The sequence below is a fragment of the Notothenia rossii genome, assembly GCF_949606895.1.
Source record: "Notothenia rossii genome assembly, chromosome: 1".
Classification (NCBI taxonomy): domain Eukaryota; kingdom Metazoa; phylum Chordata; class Actinopteri; order Perciformes; family Nototheniidae; genus Notothenia; species Notothenia rossii.
Genome location: NC_136912.1, coordinates 56,947,132 through 56,965,525, shown reverse-complemented (window position 1 = coordinate 56,965,525; position 18,394 = coordinate 56,947,132). Strand labels below are relative to the sequence as shown.

At 41.3% G+C, this 18,394-nt stretch overlaps 1 protein-coding gene across 5 annotated transcripts in view; it reads right to left on the bottom strand.

Moving 5' to 3' along the window:
* The window catches only part of LOC307018600 (uncharacterized protein), a 75,453-nt gene extending 64,981 nt beyond the window's left edge, over positions 1 to 10,472 (bottom strand). The window contains exons 1-5 of one of the 5 annotated variants that reach the window (XM_079648917.1): positions 9,711 to 10,472; positions 9,542 to 9,616; positions 9,302 to 9,374; positions 9,060 to 9,134; positions 8,884 to 8,980 (exon numbers count right to left, since the gene is read on the bottom strand). In XM_079648917.1, the coding sequence (XP_079505043.1) occupies positions 8,884 to 8,980; positions 9,060 to 9,134; positions 9,302 to 9,374; positions 9,542 to 9,582 (286 nt within the window). In that variant the 5' untranslated portion in view covers positions 9,583 to 9,616; positions 9,711 to 10,472. Of the gene's footprint in view, positions 1 to 6,625; positions 8,981 to 9,059; positions 9,135 to 9,301 lie in introns of those variants that run through there. The other 4 variants (XM_079648916.1, XM_079648919.1, XM_079648918.1 and 1 more) reach the window with 4 other exon arrangements.
* Positions 10,473 to 18,394: the final 7,922 nt, after the last annotated feature.

Sequence of the window (18,394 nt, the reverse complement as noted above, 5' to 3'; positions counted from 1 at the left end):
CAGGAAATGCAGACCGGCTCAAACAAAAGATTTTTAAATCATCATCCTCACGATCATTTAATGTCTCATATGTTCGCCGAATTGACATGAAAGCACTAATAAATGTAGTTTCATCCACTTGAGTTTACAACTACAAAAATAATCGATTTGTTTTTATATCACATCCGACGGGAGGAAATTCAGCAGCTCTCACTACCGATTTTTAATCCTAATTTAATCATCATCTTCCCCACGATCATTTATGTTTATGTTCGCCGAATTGACATGAAAGCACTGACAAATATGAATATACTGTAGTCAACTTCATTAAAACGTTATGAACGTGCCTAAACTCAGTAATTCACCATTTATACGCATGACAACAAACTTTGTCCGTGTTTGGCTCTCTCGCCGCACAGTGAAGCGTTCCCGCATTGACGTCACTTCCGGCTTCCCCCAAAACCTCAAAATGAGTCGGAGGAATTTCCCCGCGATGTTCGAAATTATTGATATTTATCGGAACGGTATCGCTTTTTCTTTTTTAAACTGACGGTTCGAGATTACTAGTAGCCCACTATTTCATTGCACAACAGTTGTTGGGTTCGTGTCACAGGCTCTTTAAGTGGAAGAAGTCATAAAGATAAAGGTAATCAGGGATGCTCCGATCTTTCGGCCACCGATCGATATCGGCCGATACTCACTCTCTGCCGATTGATCGGTGCTCTCTAAAAATGCCGATCGCGAGAGCCGATCGCATGACGTAAAATGATCACGTAAAATACGTGACACTTTTCTCTGTGCCCGCCAAAACAAGCTCGTCAAAATGGCTTCACCAGTCTGGCAGCATTTTAAGGTGTCCTAAAATGACAATAAAATAGCGGTATGCAACGTGTGTGAAGCAGAAATCCTGCAGCTCCACCCGCTGTGACGGACCGGTGAGCGGAGCAAAACACAAGAGTTAGACCTAACACACTTAGCTATTTTATCTACCTCTGGAACAAGCTAAACTAGTTATAAACATCTTTATTCTTAACTGTCGGGTCACTCACTCATTACAGGATCAGTGAGCTGCATGAGACGATACTGACAGGCTGTCAGGAGAGAGAGAGAGGGGGGGAGAGAGGAAAGAGAGCGCTTCCGCTAATTTCTCCCGTGTTATTATCCAAAGTTAATGTAAACTTGAACAATGTAATTAATTTGAATATAATAATTATGTTTGTTGTTGTTTGTGGAAGCGCCAGTGAATAAGCCCCATTAACTGTGTTTTAAACATCACTTTAAATGGAATATCCCCATAGGCCCCGCCCACTCGATCGTATCGGCCTCAGCTCAGAGGCCGATGCTGATTCCGGTGATCGGCCCCACAATTGGCGATCGGAGCATCCCTAAAGGTAATGTCTTTATGACATTTAGTCACACAGTCTGAGTCCTCCCTTTGTCTTCACAGAGACCATGGCTGTAATTGGAGAGAGCGCCGGTCTCTCGGCTGAGAGGGTAAATGAGGGATCCCTAGACTCCAGGATTACCCTCTTATTGAGGAGACGTTCCACTAAGCCTCCAACACTGACACATATTCCTGTTCTATGGCCTATTCACTTTAAAATATGTCTTGTCAGGAGGCTTACAGAAATCTACATAATCCTTTTTCATCACAATTAAAGATACCACTGAACAATAAAATTGCTTGCTCTCTGGTTTGTTTCATGTTGCTGTGAGAACAGAAGGGGTGAGGGAAAGGCAGCTTAGCGTGGCTGAAGGTTTCAAATGGCTGAAATGAATTTTGGATTGTGTCTGAGGAGAGTGAAGAACTTCGTAACATCCTCTAACCTTGACAGGTGTACCGAGGTCTATGCACCAAAGAAGTATGATCGAATGAATAGTCTAGATTGTTTGATTCATTAACAAGCCCTTACTAAAGAAAAGTTTCACTCAAGTCGATACTTTAGTATTTGACAAACGTCATCAAGATCAGTAGACTTTAATGCTTCTCTTTTGCACAGATCTGATGCAAGCAGGTCGAACAGCTGATCTGTGACTCATTTCATCAGGACCTCACTGGGTCCCTTTTTCCCTCCGAGCCGTCTGAATTCCTGCTCAGTGCATCTGTAGCAAATGACAGTAATAACGCTGAGATAACGCTGAGAGAATGCAGCAGATTCATCACACTCTGTCAGAGTCACACAGCCGAGACATACCTCTCATCGCAATGATGTAGGCTATAGGCACAGACGGGACAATATACACAAATGTGCAATTCATAAAAAAAAACAAGACTTCTCTTGTTGATTAAAACTTCATGGTCGAGAATTTAGTTGTCGATCTAAATTAGATACGTTTTTTTATATTATAGCACTATTTTTAGTTTCACAAAGTCCTTGGGCCCTTTTTTGTATATAGGCCTTTGAAAATATGCTGGGAAGTCTAGTTGCCACTGCATGCCAGAAGTTGGAGGAGCAAATTAGTGAATCTTTGTAAATTCATCAACACAAATAAATGTAAAAACAATTTACAAATATGGAGTGAGCTACTGTACCTTGGTTTATCTTGGGGTTAATGTTATCATTAACTGAATAAAAAACATTAAGGTTACAGTTTTGTTGCCTTTTCCCGATATTGATGAGACAAATCATATTTTTTATGAAAACAGATGAGAGCAGCGCACGTATGCCAGAAATATTACTTGATCAAACTCATTCATGATTCAATCAACTGAAGACACTAAAGCCTAAACAGAAGCCTTCTAGCTTCCATAAAATTCAGATACTCATAGCACAGTGTAGAGAAAAGCCCTTGAAAAGGAATCTAACTTCGATACATTGGCGGCTGGTGAATCTTTCTCCAGAGCTGGCTCTACCAAAATGTAAGCAAACGTATACACAAACTCAAAACATGTCATATTACAACGCAGGGCTAGCTCAAAGGCACACAGCACTTGATACAGTCTATTATTTTAGTGCCTGTTTTGTCAACCTCCTTATTGTGCTTACTGATCCCTATCCTGTAGCCCTCATTGAACAGCTGTGTTTACTTTCCTAAACATGGCTAGTCGCATAGCATCGTCCAGGTGGACTCTAGTTTGTTCATGCTTTTTAGTTTTTTCTGATATGTGCTTTAAGTCACTCATGTCACACGATAGTGTGAGGTTCCTTTTTATATACCAGCAACTCATTTCCACCGTTAAAGAATAGAGGATCAAAGGACAGATTTGAGATAATTTATTATAATCAATAAATTACAGTTTAAATATTAAGATAGATCTATTTATAAAAATGGTTAACCTGTTAAGACCTGAGCCTGTTTTTCAGGTCTCGGGCTCGAAAATGACATTCCCAGAACAAATGACCATATCTTCCCTTCTAAAAGGGTTAAATTAATAATCTTTTGTCTCAAAGTAAGGATAAACCTGTGAGTTGGATGTAGAAAAGTCAGAATCAATATAGATGTTTTTTATTTTAAAGAAAATTCAGATTGAACATAGTAAAAAACTGTAAATGATAGTGTCCGTCCAAAAATAATTTTTTACTTATAGTGAAAAACTACCCTTGGATGATGGTAAGGTAGACTAAAAGCTTTATGAATCCAAAGTACAATATATAATAAGTACCCTGTATCAAGATTGATGCAAAACAAGTGACATTTGACCTTTTTAGAGAGATTTAGCAAAAGAAACTTCACCTCTGAGGTGATTTGGGTGGAAATTGCCATTTTTACCATTTCTCTGGAACCCATTGGTCAATTTTGGTGATTGACATCTGTTTTTAACCGTTAGAGCCAATATAATCGAATGGGAATTTCCCCATACACACACCTGGTAAAAGAAAGGTTGGGCCTTGCATCAGAGTGAACCTATCTCTCGCTCTGACATCTGGAAATGGAAAAGCAGGTTTATTGCTTATGGATTATCAAAAATCATTTCAAAGGGACGCAGACACATTGGATTAACCTATGGATTAACTTCAGCAGCGTTTTTATCGTTTGAATGCCATTGAAGACCACTTTTGAACAGACAACGACCAAGGTAGGCCATGTTGCCGGTTTTAGCTACCTAGTGCCACATGTTTTGATGTCTGTTCTTGTTAATAGCTTCGCTAGTTATTATCATGGAGTGATGATGTATGTACCGATCGATTCTGTGTCATCTCACGATCAGATCGATGGGTTGGGCGTGCAGTTACGATAAGTAATAAGGGTATTAAACCGTGTTTTCTGTGCAGGCGCCATTAGCATTTTTTCGCTCGTGTTAAGACCGGTTGCTCAGTCTACCGGTAGTCTGGCATGTCTCCCAAACACAACATAGTGTGGGGTCATCCCCGTGGTGCTGTGGGTGCATGTTATTGTAGGCCTGGATGAGGGGTGGCAGCCGGTGGGGCCACTGTGCCTGGTCGATCTCTGCTAAGGAACTTAACAGTTTTAACAATGTCTGGTTGAATCTCTAACATGCTCCGTGCCCCGGAGGATGGAATGCCGTTGTGCGGCTCTTTTGACATCCATAAAGTTTGCATAGCTCACCCATTATAGCGGATTCAAAAGCAGCCCCCCCGGTCGGTTAGAATACGCTCTGGGCAGCCGAACATCTGGATGAGCCCGCTGTACAGGGCTTGCACTGTTGTGTTTGCAGACTGGTCTTTGGTAGGGACTGCAAAAGTATACTTGGAGAACAAGTCGGTTATCACCAGAATATAGTTGTACCTGTCATCTTGTCGTCCCAAAGAGAGATAATCTACTCCAACAACTTCAAAAGGATATGATGTGGTGATGGGTAATAGAGTAAGGTGACCAGATTTTCAAAATGAAAACCGGGGACATTTTGAGTTTTGCGGTCAATATATCATTAACATATCCAATTGTCTTCACTGTTAAAGAAAAAAGGGGGACAATTCTGGTTTAATGTAATTCGAACATTTGAGCTGTTGGATACAAACAGAAGGAAGATAGCTCATATATGAGAATTCAAAGGTCTTTTATTTTGAAACTGTACATCAGATTGTCCAGATTCTCTCTGAGTGACTAGATGGGGTGTCCTGCTATCACCCTGAAGTGAAATAAGTCTTTGATACTGGATAGTTTTTGTTTTATTCTTATCTGAAAACAGAGGGATGATAGCTCATATATGAGACCTCAAAGGTATTTTATTTTGAAACTCTACATCAGATTGTCCTGATTCTCTCTGAGTGACTAGATGGGGTGTCCTATCACCCTGGAGTGAAATAAGTCTTTGATAATTTGACCGTTTTTTTATTTATTCTTGTATAAAAACGGAAGGACGATAGCCCATATATGAGATTTCAAAAGTATTTTATTTTGAAATTCTACATCAGATTGTCCTGATTTTCTCTAATTGACTAGATAGGGTCTCCTGCTATCACCCTGAAGTGAAACAAGTATTTGATTGACTTCGAATGACTCTTTGATTATGGACGGTTTCCATTAAATAATAATCAAAATATAGATGGACAATAGATCTAATTTGAGATTTTAAACAGCATACATTTTCAATTGTGCTTCAGAAAGTAATGTTATTTTAGGAGTGCTGTGAGATGGTGTCAACATCAATTACAATTAGTCACCCAGTAGAAATGTCAGATATGTCTTCATAACTGTATACTTACATTTTACATTCACTCAGTTATAATGTGGTAGTTATACGTAGTTTATTTTAAATTATTATTGATCACATTATATAGTACATATTTCTTAATTCAAGCTCCAGTATGAATATGTTTGGTGTGTTTTTTAGGTATATTTCTTATTGACCGAGTAAACGCTTTTATTTTGAAGGCAGTTTTTACAGGCCTCTACCGTAATCCATAGGATATTCGCGCAATGCAATACAACGTGCTTTTGACTGTGTTTTCCGAAGTGGGGGCTGGCTTGACCACAGTCTGTTAACCCAGTGTTTCCTGACATGAAACGTTTTATTTCACCTTGCTATGTGTTTTTAACGTATATTAAAAAACGGGGACATTTCCGGGGACAGTTTCAACCGGGGACAGGCCAATACAAACGGGGACTGTCCCCGGAAAACGGGGACGTCTGGTCACCCTATAATAGAGGGGCCCTCACTTCAGGTCCAGCTTTAGCACACCACTCCTTTACATCTTAAGTCATTCTGGGCCAGTAGCAGCACTGCTGCAAAGTTGTCGTAGTCCTTTCGTGTTGTGTCTCGTCAGATTTGTTAATATTATTTCTCTGTTTAGTTTATATTGTCAAGTCCGCGTCTTCTAACCCTTTTCGTTGTCTGCCATTTCCTGTTTTACTTTGTTATTTCCTTTCTCCTTTCAGGTAGTTCGACTCCTACCTTGCCACTATGTTCACTGACCTGATTACCTGCCCCGCCCTTATTGTTTGCAGCTGTAGAATCCCTTCTATGTGTATATATTATGTGTGTTCCCTGTGCCCAGTGCCAGATTGTTTTTTAACCTTGTGATTGTATTGCCTTGCTTATCACCACAAGTAAAAACCTTTTTTAAATCATCTTTTGTCTGGAGTCGTGCATTTGGGTCCTATCATTTTTTGTGTGCTCCAGTAGTAACATTTCGCTGCTAGGGTGGCCCATTGCCTGATGATATGTTCTCAACACATCCTTCGTTTCCTGCTTTGGAACAATAACTTGGAAAGCCTCAAGTCCAGAACCCGTCTGGGTCCACAATCTCCCCAGTACACCATTTTGAATTACAATTTTGTCCCACTCTCTCAGTAGACCTTTTGTGTAAAGGGAAAATGACTCACCAACATCAGGCTTGGGCAGTGTTGGGGAAGTTACTTTTAAAAAGTAGTGTTTGCTCGTTACTCGTTACTTCTTTAAAAAAGTAATCACTTACTTTACTTAGTTACCCTCCAAGGAAAGTAACTTTTTACGTTAATCGTTACTTTTACGTTACTTTTATGTTGCTCGACTTTGGGCAGAACCCCATCTCTGTTCCTAAATGTTTAGGCTTACATAAAGTTCTACTATGGAGGACATAACAGATATTTATTTTGTGCTCTTTATTATAAAAAAAATGCCACAGAGCACTTAAAAAAACATTGGGCTCAACACCACCACTAAACAATAATATCAAACAATATCAATATAAAATCATAATCATTAAACAGGCTAGGCCCAAAATAGGTGCAAAGCTAGTGCAAATCATATCAATAGGCTCCTTAGGAACAACATGATGAAAACCTCAAAATGGCTCATGTGTCTCAAAATAAAACATGCCTCATGTAAATCCAACAGAAAAATAATAACTTAAAAATGTCTTGATATCAATGGCTTGTGTAAATAAAATAAAATGGCATAATACAGCTTGGAAGCAAAGACATTTTAGCCAAAATAAAATCAAGAACAACTTAAAGCAGGACTGGCCTCCGAATTAAAAGGCTATGTTCACTGAATATGCTGGCCCTTCTTCACGGTATGATAATATCATCATTTCCCCGGGGATCTTGAGCTACTAGCTTCATGCTAGCATGTTTTCCTTTCAAATGCTTGGTGAGGTTGGCAGTTGAGTTAACGGCAGTGGACAAAAGTTTCTGGCCAGGGCACAACGTACACCTTACACTCAAATTTTTCCCCTTAGTTTCAACAAGTTTGAAGTAATGGGAATACCTCCATCCAGGGCCGTATTCATGGAGTCAACATTTGGGGGGGACCAAAAATTCAATAACAATTTGAATACTAATTTCCTGCCACTCTAAAGGAAAATACATAAAAAACCACTAACACATTGGATACTTTAAAACCTGTTTAACCCCATGCCCCTGCCCGTGGGGGCAAAACACAACAATAGTCACGAAACTGAGAAGCATCCTGAATGTGGGTGGGACAATTTGACGGTGGGTGTGGGCAGGCGGGGGACCTAACCTCCTCTAGGGCATCAATCTGGTGCACTTTGAGAGCAACATTAGGGACTAAATCTATGGATACATCTCAACAACACCCATGTGAAACAGAACTGAACAGATTTACTTTTTCTTTATGCATATTTTACAAATCACTCCCTTTTTAAACTGTAGTATGAGTTGGAATGATTTCATACCTGTTATTCTGTTATTCTCTTATTTTGTATAACTATAATGAACATATAAAGGTGTGCCTTGGAAATACTTGTTTTACATCAATCTTGATACAGGGTACTTATTATATGTTATAGTTTGGATTCCTAAAGCTTTTAGTCTACTATCCCATCATTCAAGGGTGGTTTTCACTATAAGTAATGGTTTATTTTTTGCACGGACACTATCATTTACATTTTTTTACTATGTTCAAACTGAATTTACTTTAAAAACATTTATATTGATTCTGACTTTTTCTACATCCAACTCACAGGTTTATCATTGCTTTGAGAAAAAAGATTATTCATTTAACCATTTTTAGAAGCGAAGATATAGTCAATTGTTCTGCATCGCCTGTTGCCTTGTACTTTAGAAGCTGGCTTAAATTCCCACTCTCCTTCTGATCGCCTCGAAAAGCCAGACCTTGCCGCGCCAAGTACCTCACACCCTCAACAATCTTCATCAGATTTCTTCTTGCTTGTTGCTGCCGTCTTTCAAGCTCACGTGAAAGTTGCACATTAGCAGGCTCTGGCTCCTGAATCCTAGTCATGACAGCTAATTTGTGACACTGGCTGTGTTTATGCACACTAAATTTCTCCAGTGCCTTCTTCCAATTGTTATAACCAGTCTTCACAAACGCTGAATCTGCTTTTGACGCAAGCTTAGACTATTGTGCTGCAAAGTATTTAGTACAATAGAAACAGAGGACCCCTTTTATAGAGGGGCTGTAATGGAGCCATGTATGATCTTCAAACCACTTCTCCTGAAAGTAGAGTATTCTATTTGATAGGGTTTGACTGGGTATGACTTTCACATTTGGATGACTTGGGCAAAGTCCAAGCTCCTCCCCTTCCTTTCCTGTACCTTCATTTTCGCCTGCCTGGCTGCTCTCTCTCTCATTGTCAAACTCACTCTCCATGCTTGATGGTATTATCTGAAATACATATGAGGATGATCTCATCTTAAATTAACATTAACATTAGACTGCTATGTTGTCATTATTCTGTCTTAACCATCAATATAGCTCCTTTCTGGCTTACCTCCATGTCACCAGCGCACTCTCCCTGTCTGGTCGCCATGCTCACATTCTCTCTCTCCCTCTCTCTCTCTTTACTCTGAACACACCAGAGTGAACATGGAAGAAATATCAGTAAACTATTGACTAGAAAGACTGTTGATACACATTATACATGGGGGGACACAGGAGTCTGTACATTAACATTAGACTGCTATGTTGTCATTATTCTGTCTTAACCATCAATATAGCTCCTTTCTGGCTTACCTCCATGTCACCAGCGCACTCTCCCTGTCTGGTCGCCATGCTCACATTCTCTCTCTCCCTCTCTCTCTTTACTCTGAACACACCAGAGTGAACATGGAAGAAATATCAGTAAACTATTGACTAGAAAGACTGTTGATACACATTATACATGGGGGGACACAGGAGTCTGTACATTAACATTAGACTGCTATGTTGTCATTATTCTGTCTTAACCATCAATATAGCTCCTTTCTGGCTTACCTCCATGTCACCAGCGCACACTCTCCCTGTCCGGTCGCCATGCTCACATTCTCTCTCTCCCTCTCTCTCTTTACTCTGAACACACCAGAGTGAACATGGAAGAAATATTATCAGTAAACAAGCTATCTGACTGGTAACAATACTCACTTTCTCACTGCTCTTAACTTACTTTTTTTCTTTTCTGAGGCTGCCCAAAAAACTGTCTAATGTCACTGCCACCCTTCCTCTTGCTCATGCTTACAGCTTGACCTCGGCGATCTGCAGTTGCTGATGTGATTAATACGGGTCAGCAGCGCTGGATATAAGATAATTAAACATGTTTATTAGCAATTCTGAGCGTTCTAAACCCAGCACAAGCTATGATGCACATTGCAAACCTCCTGCGTGTGAGTATCTTTTAAATGCTTCTGACGATTATGAAATACTATTTCATAATAATTGTAGAGTATTTATTATTTAATTAATTCCGGCACCTTTGGTATTCCATAGGTGTCACACATCACAGTTTTAAATCTTTCCACACCCTACAAATTACAAAATAAAATAGAAATAATCCACATGAATAAATATCTATTGGATTACATCCAAAACGACACCGTCATTTTCCACATAGCTGACACTAGCCCGCCAAACCCTGGCTAACAACTGAAACCAGCTAGCCCACAGCTAGTTAGCTACTATTCCTGAAAAGTTCGGTTTTAACATCAGAACTACAAGTTACTTACACAAAGAAGCTAAACCGGAGGGTTCATTAACATTACCATTACGAAATAAAATAATATAGATTACTTTAGGGCTAACTAGAAAAGATACCAGAACTGATGGAGGGCAAATTAAAACACGACTGACCTGCTTGGAGCATCAAGCTAACTGAAGGTGGACTCAGACGTGCAACAGCAAAATACACCCCCGGGTACAAAATAAGGAACCAATTTACATATGAAAAGAAATATCATTTTGGTGAAGTTCACAATAACAGAAAATATGGATTTTCAAGTATACAGATAAACAAAATAAAGAAGTCATAGAATAGCAATTTTATTTTAATTAAAAAATCTAAAAATTAAAAATTAAAAAATTAAAACTTTTTTTTGTGTTGCTATTTATTGGGGGGGGGGGACATTTTGAGTGTATCTGAATATTGGGGGGGATGTGTCCCCTCCAATGTATATGGTGAATACGGCCCTGCCTCCATCCCTCGAATGTTAGCGTTGGCTGTGCCTGCTTCTCGCTTGCCATCACTGCTCTTCAGTCTTCATGCCACCACCAGCGGCCAGCCTCTATCACGTACAGTGTGGAATGAGAGCTCGTGCCTGCGTAAGCACGCAGCTGAGTAGGTAGTGTGTCACACTGTCACTCGTCCCTGGGAAAAGTAACGTTCGGGCGAATTGAAAAAGAAACTTCGTTACGTTACCAAATTTTCCATAGTAGCGCGTTACACTACTTTTTACCCGGAAAAAGTAGTTACGTTACTGTAACGCGTTACTTTGTAACTTTGTAACGCGTTACACCCAACACTGGGCTTGGGCAACTGCTGTTTCTTCCATTGTATCATTTGAGAGAGCTCTCTCTCCCTGGTTTGGCATGCCTTCCATGTCCCATCTCCTTCAACCGTGACCAGGTCAGAATGCAATGGGCTCGGTGACAAGCTCCTCCTCTGTTTCTCTCCTAGGCTCCGCCTCTCGTCACTCCTCCACTCTGCAACACTGATGTGGCGGGGGGGAAGAGAGAGCCCTCAGTGACGCGGACTCAGACACTCGTTTTAGCTGGTCAAAAGCTTGCTGGCACTCGGGGGACCAGCTGACTGGGACAGTCTTCTTTGCATGTGTGTTGCTACCATGTGTCAGGGTATTCAGAGGTGTTGCAATCTTAGAAAAAGCAGGTATGAAACGGCGGTAGTAACCAGCAAAGCCAAGGAAAGATTTTATCTGCTTCACTGTCTGTAGCCACTGTCTGTAGCCACCCCTTCCTCACTGATTACATGTCCCAGATACATCACCTCTCGCTGGAACAGGTGGCACTTTTTCGGCTGCAATTTTAGTCCATGCTGATGTAGTCGCTGAAACACTTCTTCCAGGTGTTGCACATGACTGTTAAAATCAAGAGAAATCACAACAATGTCATCCAGATAAATAAACAATGAGTCGTTTACCAGATTTCCCAAGCAGCGTTGCATCAGTCTTTGAAATGTGGCTGGGGCATTATACAAGCCAAAGGGCATCCGGTCAAATTCAGAAAGACCAAATGGCGTCGTAAAGGCAGTCTTCTCCCTGTCAGAGGGTTCCATTTCCACCTGCCAATAGCCACTTGCCAGGTCCAGCGTGGAATACCATTTGGCAGCTGGTCAGTGACTCCTCAATGCGGGGTAGGGGGTAGGCGTCCTTGTGGGTAAGTGTGCTTCCTGTAGTCCACACAGAAACTCCAGCTTCCATCCTTCTTTTTGACCAGCACAATTGGGGCTGCCCAGGGGCTCGCAATCTCTCTCACTATACCGCTGTCCAGCATGTTCTGCAGTAAGGTCTGTAGTTCAGCATACAGGCTGGGAGGGACAGACCAGTACCTCTCACAACTTGGGGATGCTGAACACGTTGGGATTTGGTGCTTAACAACGCCAGTGCAGCTAAAGTCTTCCTCATGGCTTGCAAACACCTTTTTCCACTTCTGGAGAAGGCTGTTCATCTTCCCTTGTTGATCAGAAGTCAGCCCTTCTCCCTGTAAGCTCATTGCAGGATGCAATTCATTTTCATTGATGACCTCTGTTACCCCTACCCTTCTTACTGCCACTTCCATGACACCCGGCGCCACACTGTTGAGGACCAGCCCTTGTACCCCTTGTATGTCGGTTGCAGCCACCTCTGTCACTTGACCCAATGGCTGTCGCTGGGGGACCTCTACTGGGTAAGGGTTGGGGTTGCAGATCCTGACAGGCACCCGTCCATCCTTCAATGTGGCAAGGGTTCGTCCCACACGCCATTCCGTGTCACTGTCAGGAAGAGGCTCAACAACAACATTGCATGCCTGGTTAGCTGCACCTTCAGATACCTGTGTCCACAGGATCATCTCCGATTGGTGTGGGATGATGACCGGTTGTTGTCGTGGCAATTTTGCTATGCCCTGATAAGCTGGGAGAGGCATTCTGGTGGAGACTCGCTGACACTCTGTAAATGCCTGTGCCCGGAGCTGTCCGGTGGCATGAGGCATGGTGGTTTTGAAAGCTGACAGTCCTGGGTGGTTCCCCTGAGTGAGAGCAGACCAAACAGGTTGAATAATGTTCATGCCCAGTAAGCCCTTATTTGGTCCCAAACAATCATCATTAGCAATGATCACTCCTTAATGCTTCCTACCATACAGTCAACCAAGGCATAACCAACATATGGGATCTCCAAGCCATTTGCAGCACGAAGGGTCAGCCATGAGACCTCATCAGCACTGGTCACATTGGTTCCTTCTAAGCATTTCCTGAACAGGGTCCGGCTCAGCAATGTGACCTGTGATCCTGTATCAAGCACAAAGAGAATTGGACAGCCAGTCATGTTTACAACAACATTTGGACACTCACCAATCAGGGCAGACTTAGGCTGGGATTTGGGGTCCTCCTGGGTAATTACTCCTACTGCTTGGCCCTTGGCTGTAGGGGGCTCTAAAAATCCGGGGTCCCTGATGATCCGTGGGGGCATTGGCGCTGAACATGGCCGGCTGCACCACAACTCCTGCAGATGGGTCTGCAGGAGTGCCGCGGTCTGCTTGCCGCTGTCTGCTTGCCTTCTTCTCACCTGGGGGAATCATGTTTCGGTTGTGTGATGATGACGATTCCTGGTTGGGGATTTAGGAGTAGGAAGCACGTCCTTTGTCGAGAACTGCATCCTCATATCCTCCATCAAGTTTTCAGAAAAAGCTTTCATTTGTTCTGCAATCTCTTTCCTCATTTCTCCCATCAGCCCCTGTTGTAGCTCAGCTTGTATCTGGCCCTTTAATTGTTGCAGATTTGAGTTTTGTGTGGTGGGAGCAATTACCCTTTGAGACAAAATGGCGTCTTCTCCATCATGCAATTCCTGTTCCAGGGCCCGGGCTTCTTTGCAGGTAACTGTGAAGTTCATCCTTTCATTCCGCCGGAAATGTCTGCTTATTTCTTGTTTTATTGGTCCTGGTGTTAGACCGACCATTAGCTGGTCAAGCAACAACTCATCCCCCTCTTCAGTCCCACCTTCATCAGGCTTTTGCCACCTGCAAAATAGTTCTCTTAACCGGAGTATAAAAGCACTGACCTTTTCATCAGGCCGCTGTTTACAATTTAAAAAAATGAGATCTCAACTTTGCTCTTGTAGGTCGTTTAGCATACAGTGTTGGCAGAATATCCAATACTTTCTGTCCTGTGTCTTTGTCCCTTGGAATAACAAGCTGTAGTTCACGCTTGGCTTCTCCCTCCAAGGCACCCAAAACAAAATCAGCCTGTTGCTGTTGACTGAGTCCTTGGGCCCTCAACATGGCTTCCACCTGAGTCCTCCATTCAACATTTGATGGAGAAAAAGCTACATTTGTAGCTTTTTCTCCATCAAATGTAGGAATCCAGGCAGCCCCCATAAACCATGGCATCACAAATTGAGCAGTTACAGATGGACTAGCACTAGGTCTATCCTGGGCCTCATCCATTCTTTAACAGCTGGTATCCTGCCGACAACGCCAATAAATGTCACACGATAGGGTGAGGTTCCTTTTTATATTCCTCCGTTTCCTCGTTCGTCCTTTTCCTTGAACCTCTTCCTTTCTTTGTCTTCCTGCTCAGCTGTATCTGATTGCTTAAAAACCAAATAATGTTCACTATCGGCCAATAGAATACTGCCACTCCAACACTCACATTTGTCTGGATCCATGCTGGGTCTGGTTCATAGACTGGTCTGATCCTGACGTTTGAAAAGGGAGGCAGGGGAAGCTAAATATAGCACTGGTGTTGCTACAGGCAGTTAGCCTTCTTGCTAAACCAGGTCCTTGAAAAAGAGCAGGTATACTGCCTTCCTCTGTCCTTAACTCCTGCCTATGTCAGGCTGATCAGGTCCGAGCTCTTTTACTTTCAGCTTTCCCTCCAGTGTCCTTCTCAAAGGGTGTTTCTTTAACCTGTTGAACCCCATCCCTGTTTTTCAGGTCTCAGGCTCGGGAAAAAAGTGGGGGCTTCATGCATGCAGTTTTGCCCAGAGCGAAAGCTGTCTCACGCTCTGAAATCTGAAAACGGAAAGGTTTATTGCTTATGGATTATCAGAAATCATTTCAAAGTGACACAGACACATTGGATTAACCTATGGATTAACCTTCAGCAGCGTTGTTATCGTTTTAATGCCATTGAAGACAACTGTTGATCAGACAACGACAAAGGTAAGCCATTTTCCCGTTTTTGCTACCTAGCGCCATGTGTTGTGATGTCAGTTCTTATCATTGGAGTGATGATGTAGGTACCGATCGACTCTGTGTCTTCTCACGATGCTAGTCGATATATTGGATGTGCAGTTACGATAAGTAATAAGGGTGTTAAACCGTGTTTTCTGTGCACTCGCCGTTAGCATTTTTTCGCTCGTGGCTAATTCAGAGGCTCAGCGTTAGCTTTTTTTCCTAAACATTTTATCAGTTAGCTGAGTTTCTTCCCGTTACATGGATATAAAACATTCATAGTTTATTAAATATTAAGAAGCCCTCAGACGCTGTTTCCTGCAGATTATGCAATTTTCTGCCCGGGGGCGGGGGGATGGGGTTCAACAGGTTAAGTGATTAAACATAATTTTCCTTCTCCATATTTGCTATCTAGTTTTGTTTATACGCCCTCTAGGTTTAACTCTCTCTCACTCGTCAACGTCAATCAATCACTCTCTCTGGCGCTCCTGCTGCCCCCTAGTGGTTGGCGGTGCTAACAGCTGCACTAGATGCTCAGGGCGCAGCTTGTGGGCACCCTGAGCTGCTCCTATCTGTTGTATTGAAGAGCTGCTCCTATCTGTTGTATTGAAGGTGTGCGGACTGCGCATGCACCGCTTACAACGAGAGTCAAGACTGTATATATAAATGGATGTAGGGTCCGTGACGTCACCCATAGGATTCTGCAGAGTTGCCGAGAAGCCCTTAGTAGGCGGAGTCGGCCACTAACGGCTCGACAGTGACGTCAGAGTCCAACTCCCGCCTGCTCCAGCCTGATCCAAATAAGGGCAAAGAGGCGGAGCCAAGGCGGCACCTGCTGCCACAGAGCTGGAAGCTCCAGAGCTAGCTGAAGCTGCCAAGCTAAGCTAACATGATCCCCATCTGCACACTGCAGTCACATTTTACGTTTCTAATAAGCAGACATGAAACTATTCAGCAAAACTATAAATAATAATCTAAGTTATTGAGTTTTTAGCATATTACTTCAGAATCTTACAATCCCTTGACGTTGAGTGTGCTAAATTCAACACTGGAATCAAGCAAATATGTTTGCATGACATTAGTTATTTATATTTTGATATCACTTAATTATAGGTTTAATACATTTAAGTCAAGCTAAGGTACATGTGATGGTAGCTAGTTAGCGCTCTTACTTGTGAGGCCTCCTCCAAACAGCAAAATAACCAGAATGTATCATTAAAACTAAGTACCAGTTCTAGATCCTTAACTTAGGCAAACAATTCAAAAGACAACATGTATTTAAAGACCAATCTTTATTTGAATGTGCCTTTCAACCTGAGATATTAGTTATACAGCAATAGTATTGACAATCTAAAAAAACTGAGCAACTCAACAGTCAACTTTATATTTCTTATTGTCTAAAGCATTTATTATTTTCATTTTCCCCCTCTCATATTCAGTGTGGACGGATTGAGACAGCATGGTGTCCAGAGAGCTGCAGAGACTTCAGGGAGAAACATTGGTTTGGAGTGGACTGAGCCGTCTTTCCTCTGCGAGGAGGACCAGGCCTGATGGAGGAGCCCATGCTGGGCAAAGCTGATACCAACTGCAGAGGCCTAGTCTGTCACTTCATTTGACTAAATGTGTTTACTTGTACATTTAATAGGTTTACACCTTCTGTCCATATGTGCTTTTTATTTAAAACCTTTTTGATTAACTTTTGTTTCACATTTCAATAAATTGTATTTGTATTTGCACTCCTTTCGTCCATTATTCTAACTGAAAATGTTAGATTATACATTAAATTGACCCCATTATTTGTGACGTTGCAAACTCTGCGGTACAAGGCACATGTTGTGAAGCTCATAAAGTGAGGCAAATAGAAATAATCAGCTGGTGGAGTGTAGATGTGGAAATAGGTGCATTCGATCAGCTGACTTTGTTGTTCGCTCACTTTATACAGTAAGCCTGAAAATGACCACACCTTCTCTGAGGTGCAGAGTCACAAACAAATGATGGTCCTGATAGACTATAAAAATATTCGGTGTGCAGATCTTTGTTTTCACAATAAAAATAGTTTCTTAGTGAATGTCCTGTACTGGTCTTAAAATCTCATAACATCAGCTTTTAATTTTCCTCTTGGATGTTCTTCTTGACCCTCAGAGAAGGAGAAAATGTTGAGTCATGTCCTTTCCTAACAAAAAATACAGGAAACATAAAACATTATTGCAGAACAAGTGTGTTATTTATGAAAGAGGTGTGTTTGTGTGTTTAGGGGCTGTAGATATTATTTTGTAATTGTAATGTTTTTTTTTATTTCAACAGTGAGCTACAAAGACAATCAGATTATGAATGAACAGTATGACTTTCATCAACATTGACATATATTTTATTTATGAAAATAATATTTAACTGTTATCAAAACGTAGTGCAACTGTAGAAGCTTGCTCTGTTGTCTCACTGAAAGAATAACTTTTACCACATTTTTTCCAGACAATATTGAGAGATAAATAGTAGCAGTTCTCACAATATGTTAAATATCTTTGCCTTCAATACATTACATTAGAAAGCTAACAAAGTCATATTGCTTGTTAACATCTAAATGTAACTTTTTGCATTGAAAAAACCCTCAACTTCACTGATGTGTAGGTGATCTGGTATTGTTTAATGGAATGTATATCAGTGTATTAAAGTCAATACTTAATTGATTTAAACCAATATCTTTCTTGATTCTTTGTACAGTATGAAAAAAAAGTCTTTATACCTGTGCTGAAGTTCACTGCTGTGAGGAGTCCAGTTCTGTCTCTCACTCTCTGGTCCAGCCTGTCTGCATCACCTGGACACCTTAAACAAACAGATATATATGTAAAGTACCATGTGTACAAACAATATAACTGATTATCTTCTGTTGAACATGTTGGATTGTGTATTGTCCGAGTCAGGGTCCTTTTTATTTGACTGTAACTTTGGAAGTTGTGTTACCAATGCTAACTGTTTATTTGATATCAATTTGGTAATACAATCAATAAAAACAACAAGGTTTGGGTTCGTTCTTCAGATGACTGTGACGTTAACGTGTAAGCTCAATAATGAACTCCAGCTCAACCAACCATATTGTAATATCTAAGTAATCATCTTAATATGACATTAACAATTGTAATGTACACACATCTTATGGTGAGGTTGATTTCACATACGTACACTACTTTGACGTTAACTTGTCTACATACTTGAGCATAGCCAATTTAAATTAACCTTAGCGATGCATACAGTTCTTACCTACATAATAAAATATCTCTCTAAGTTACAAGGATGACCTTATTTTACCAACCTCAAACAGAAGCCGTTTGTTCTACAGTATTATCCCACTTAACGCTTAACATGTGTCTATTTCGTTTGAACCTTTATACAATCTATGGTTTTAACTTGGAGTCTACGATTAGCATCGTTAGCACAGATGTAGCTACCACTCGCTTACACGCTAACCTAAACCTT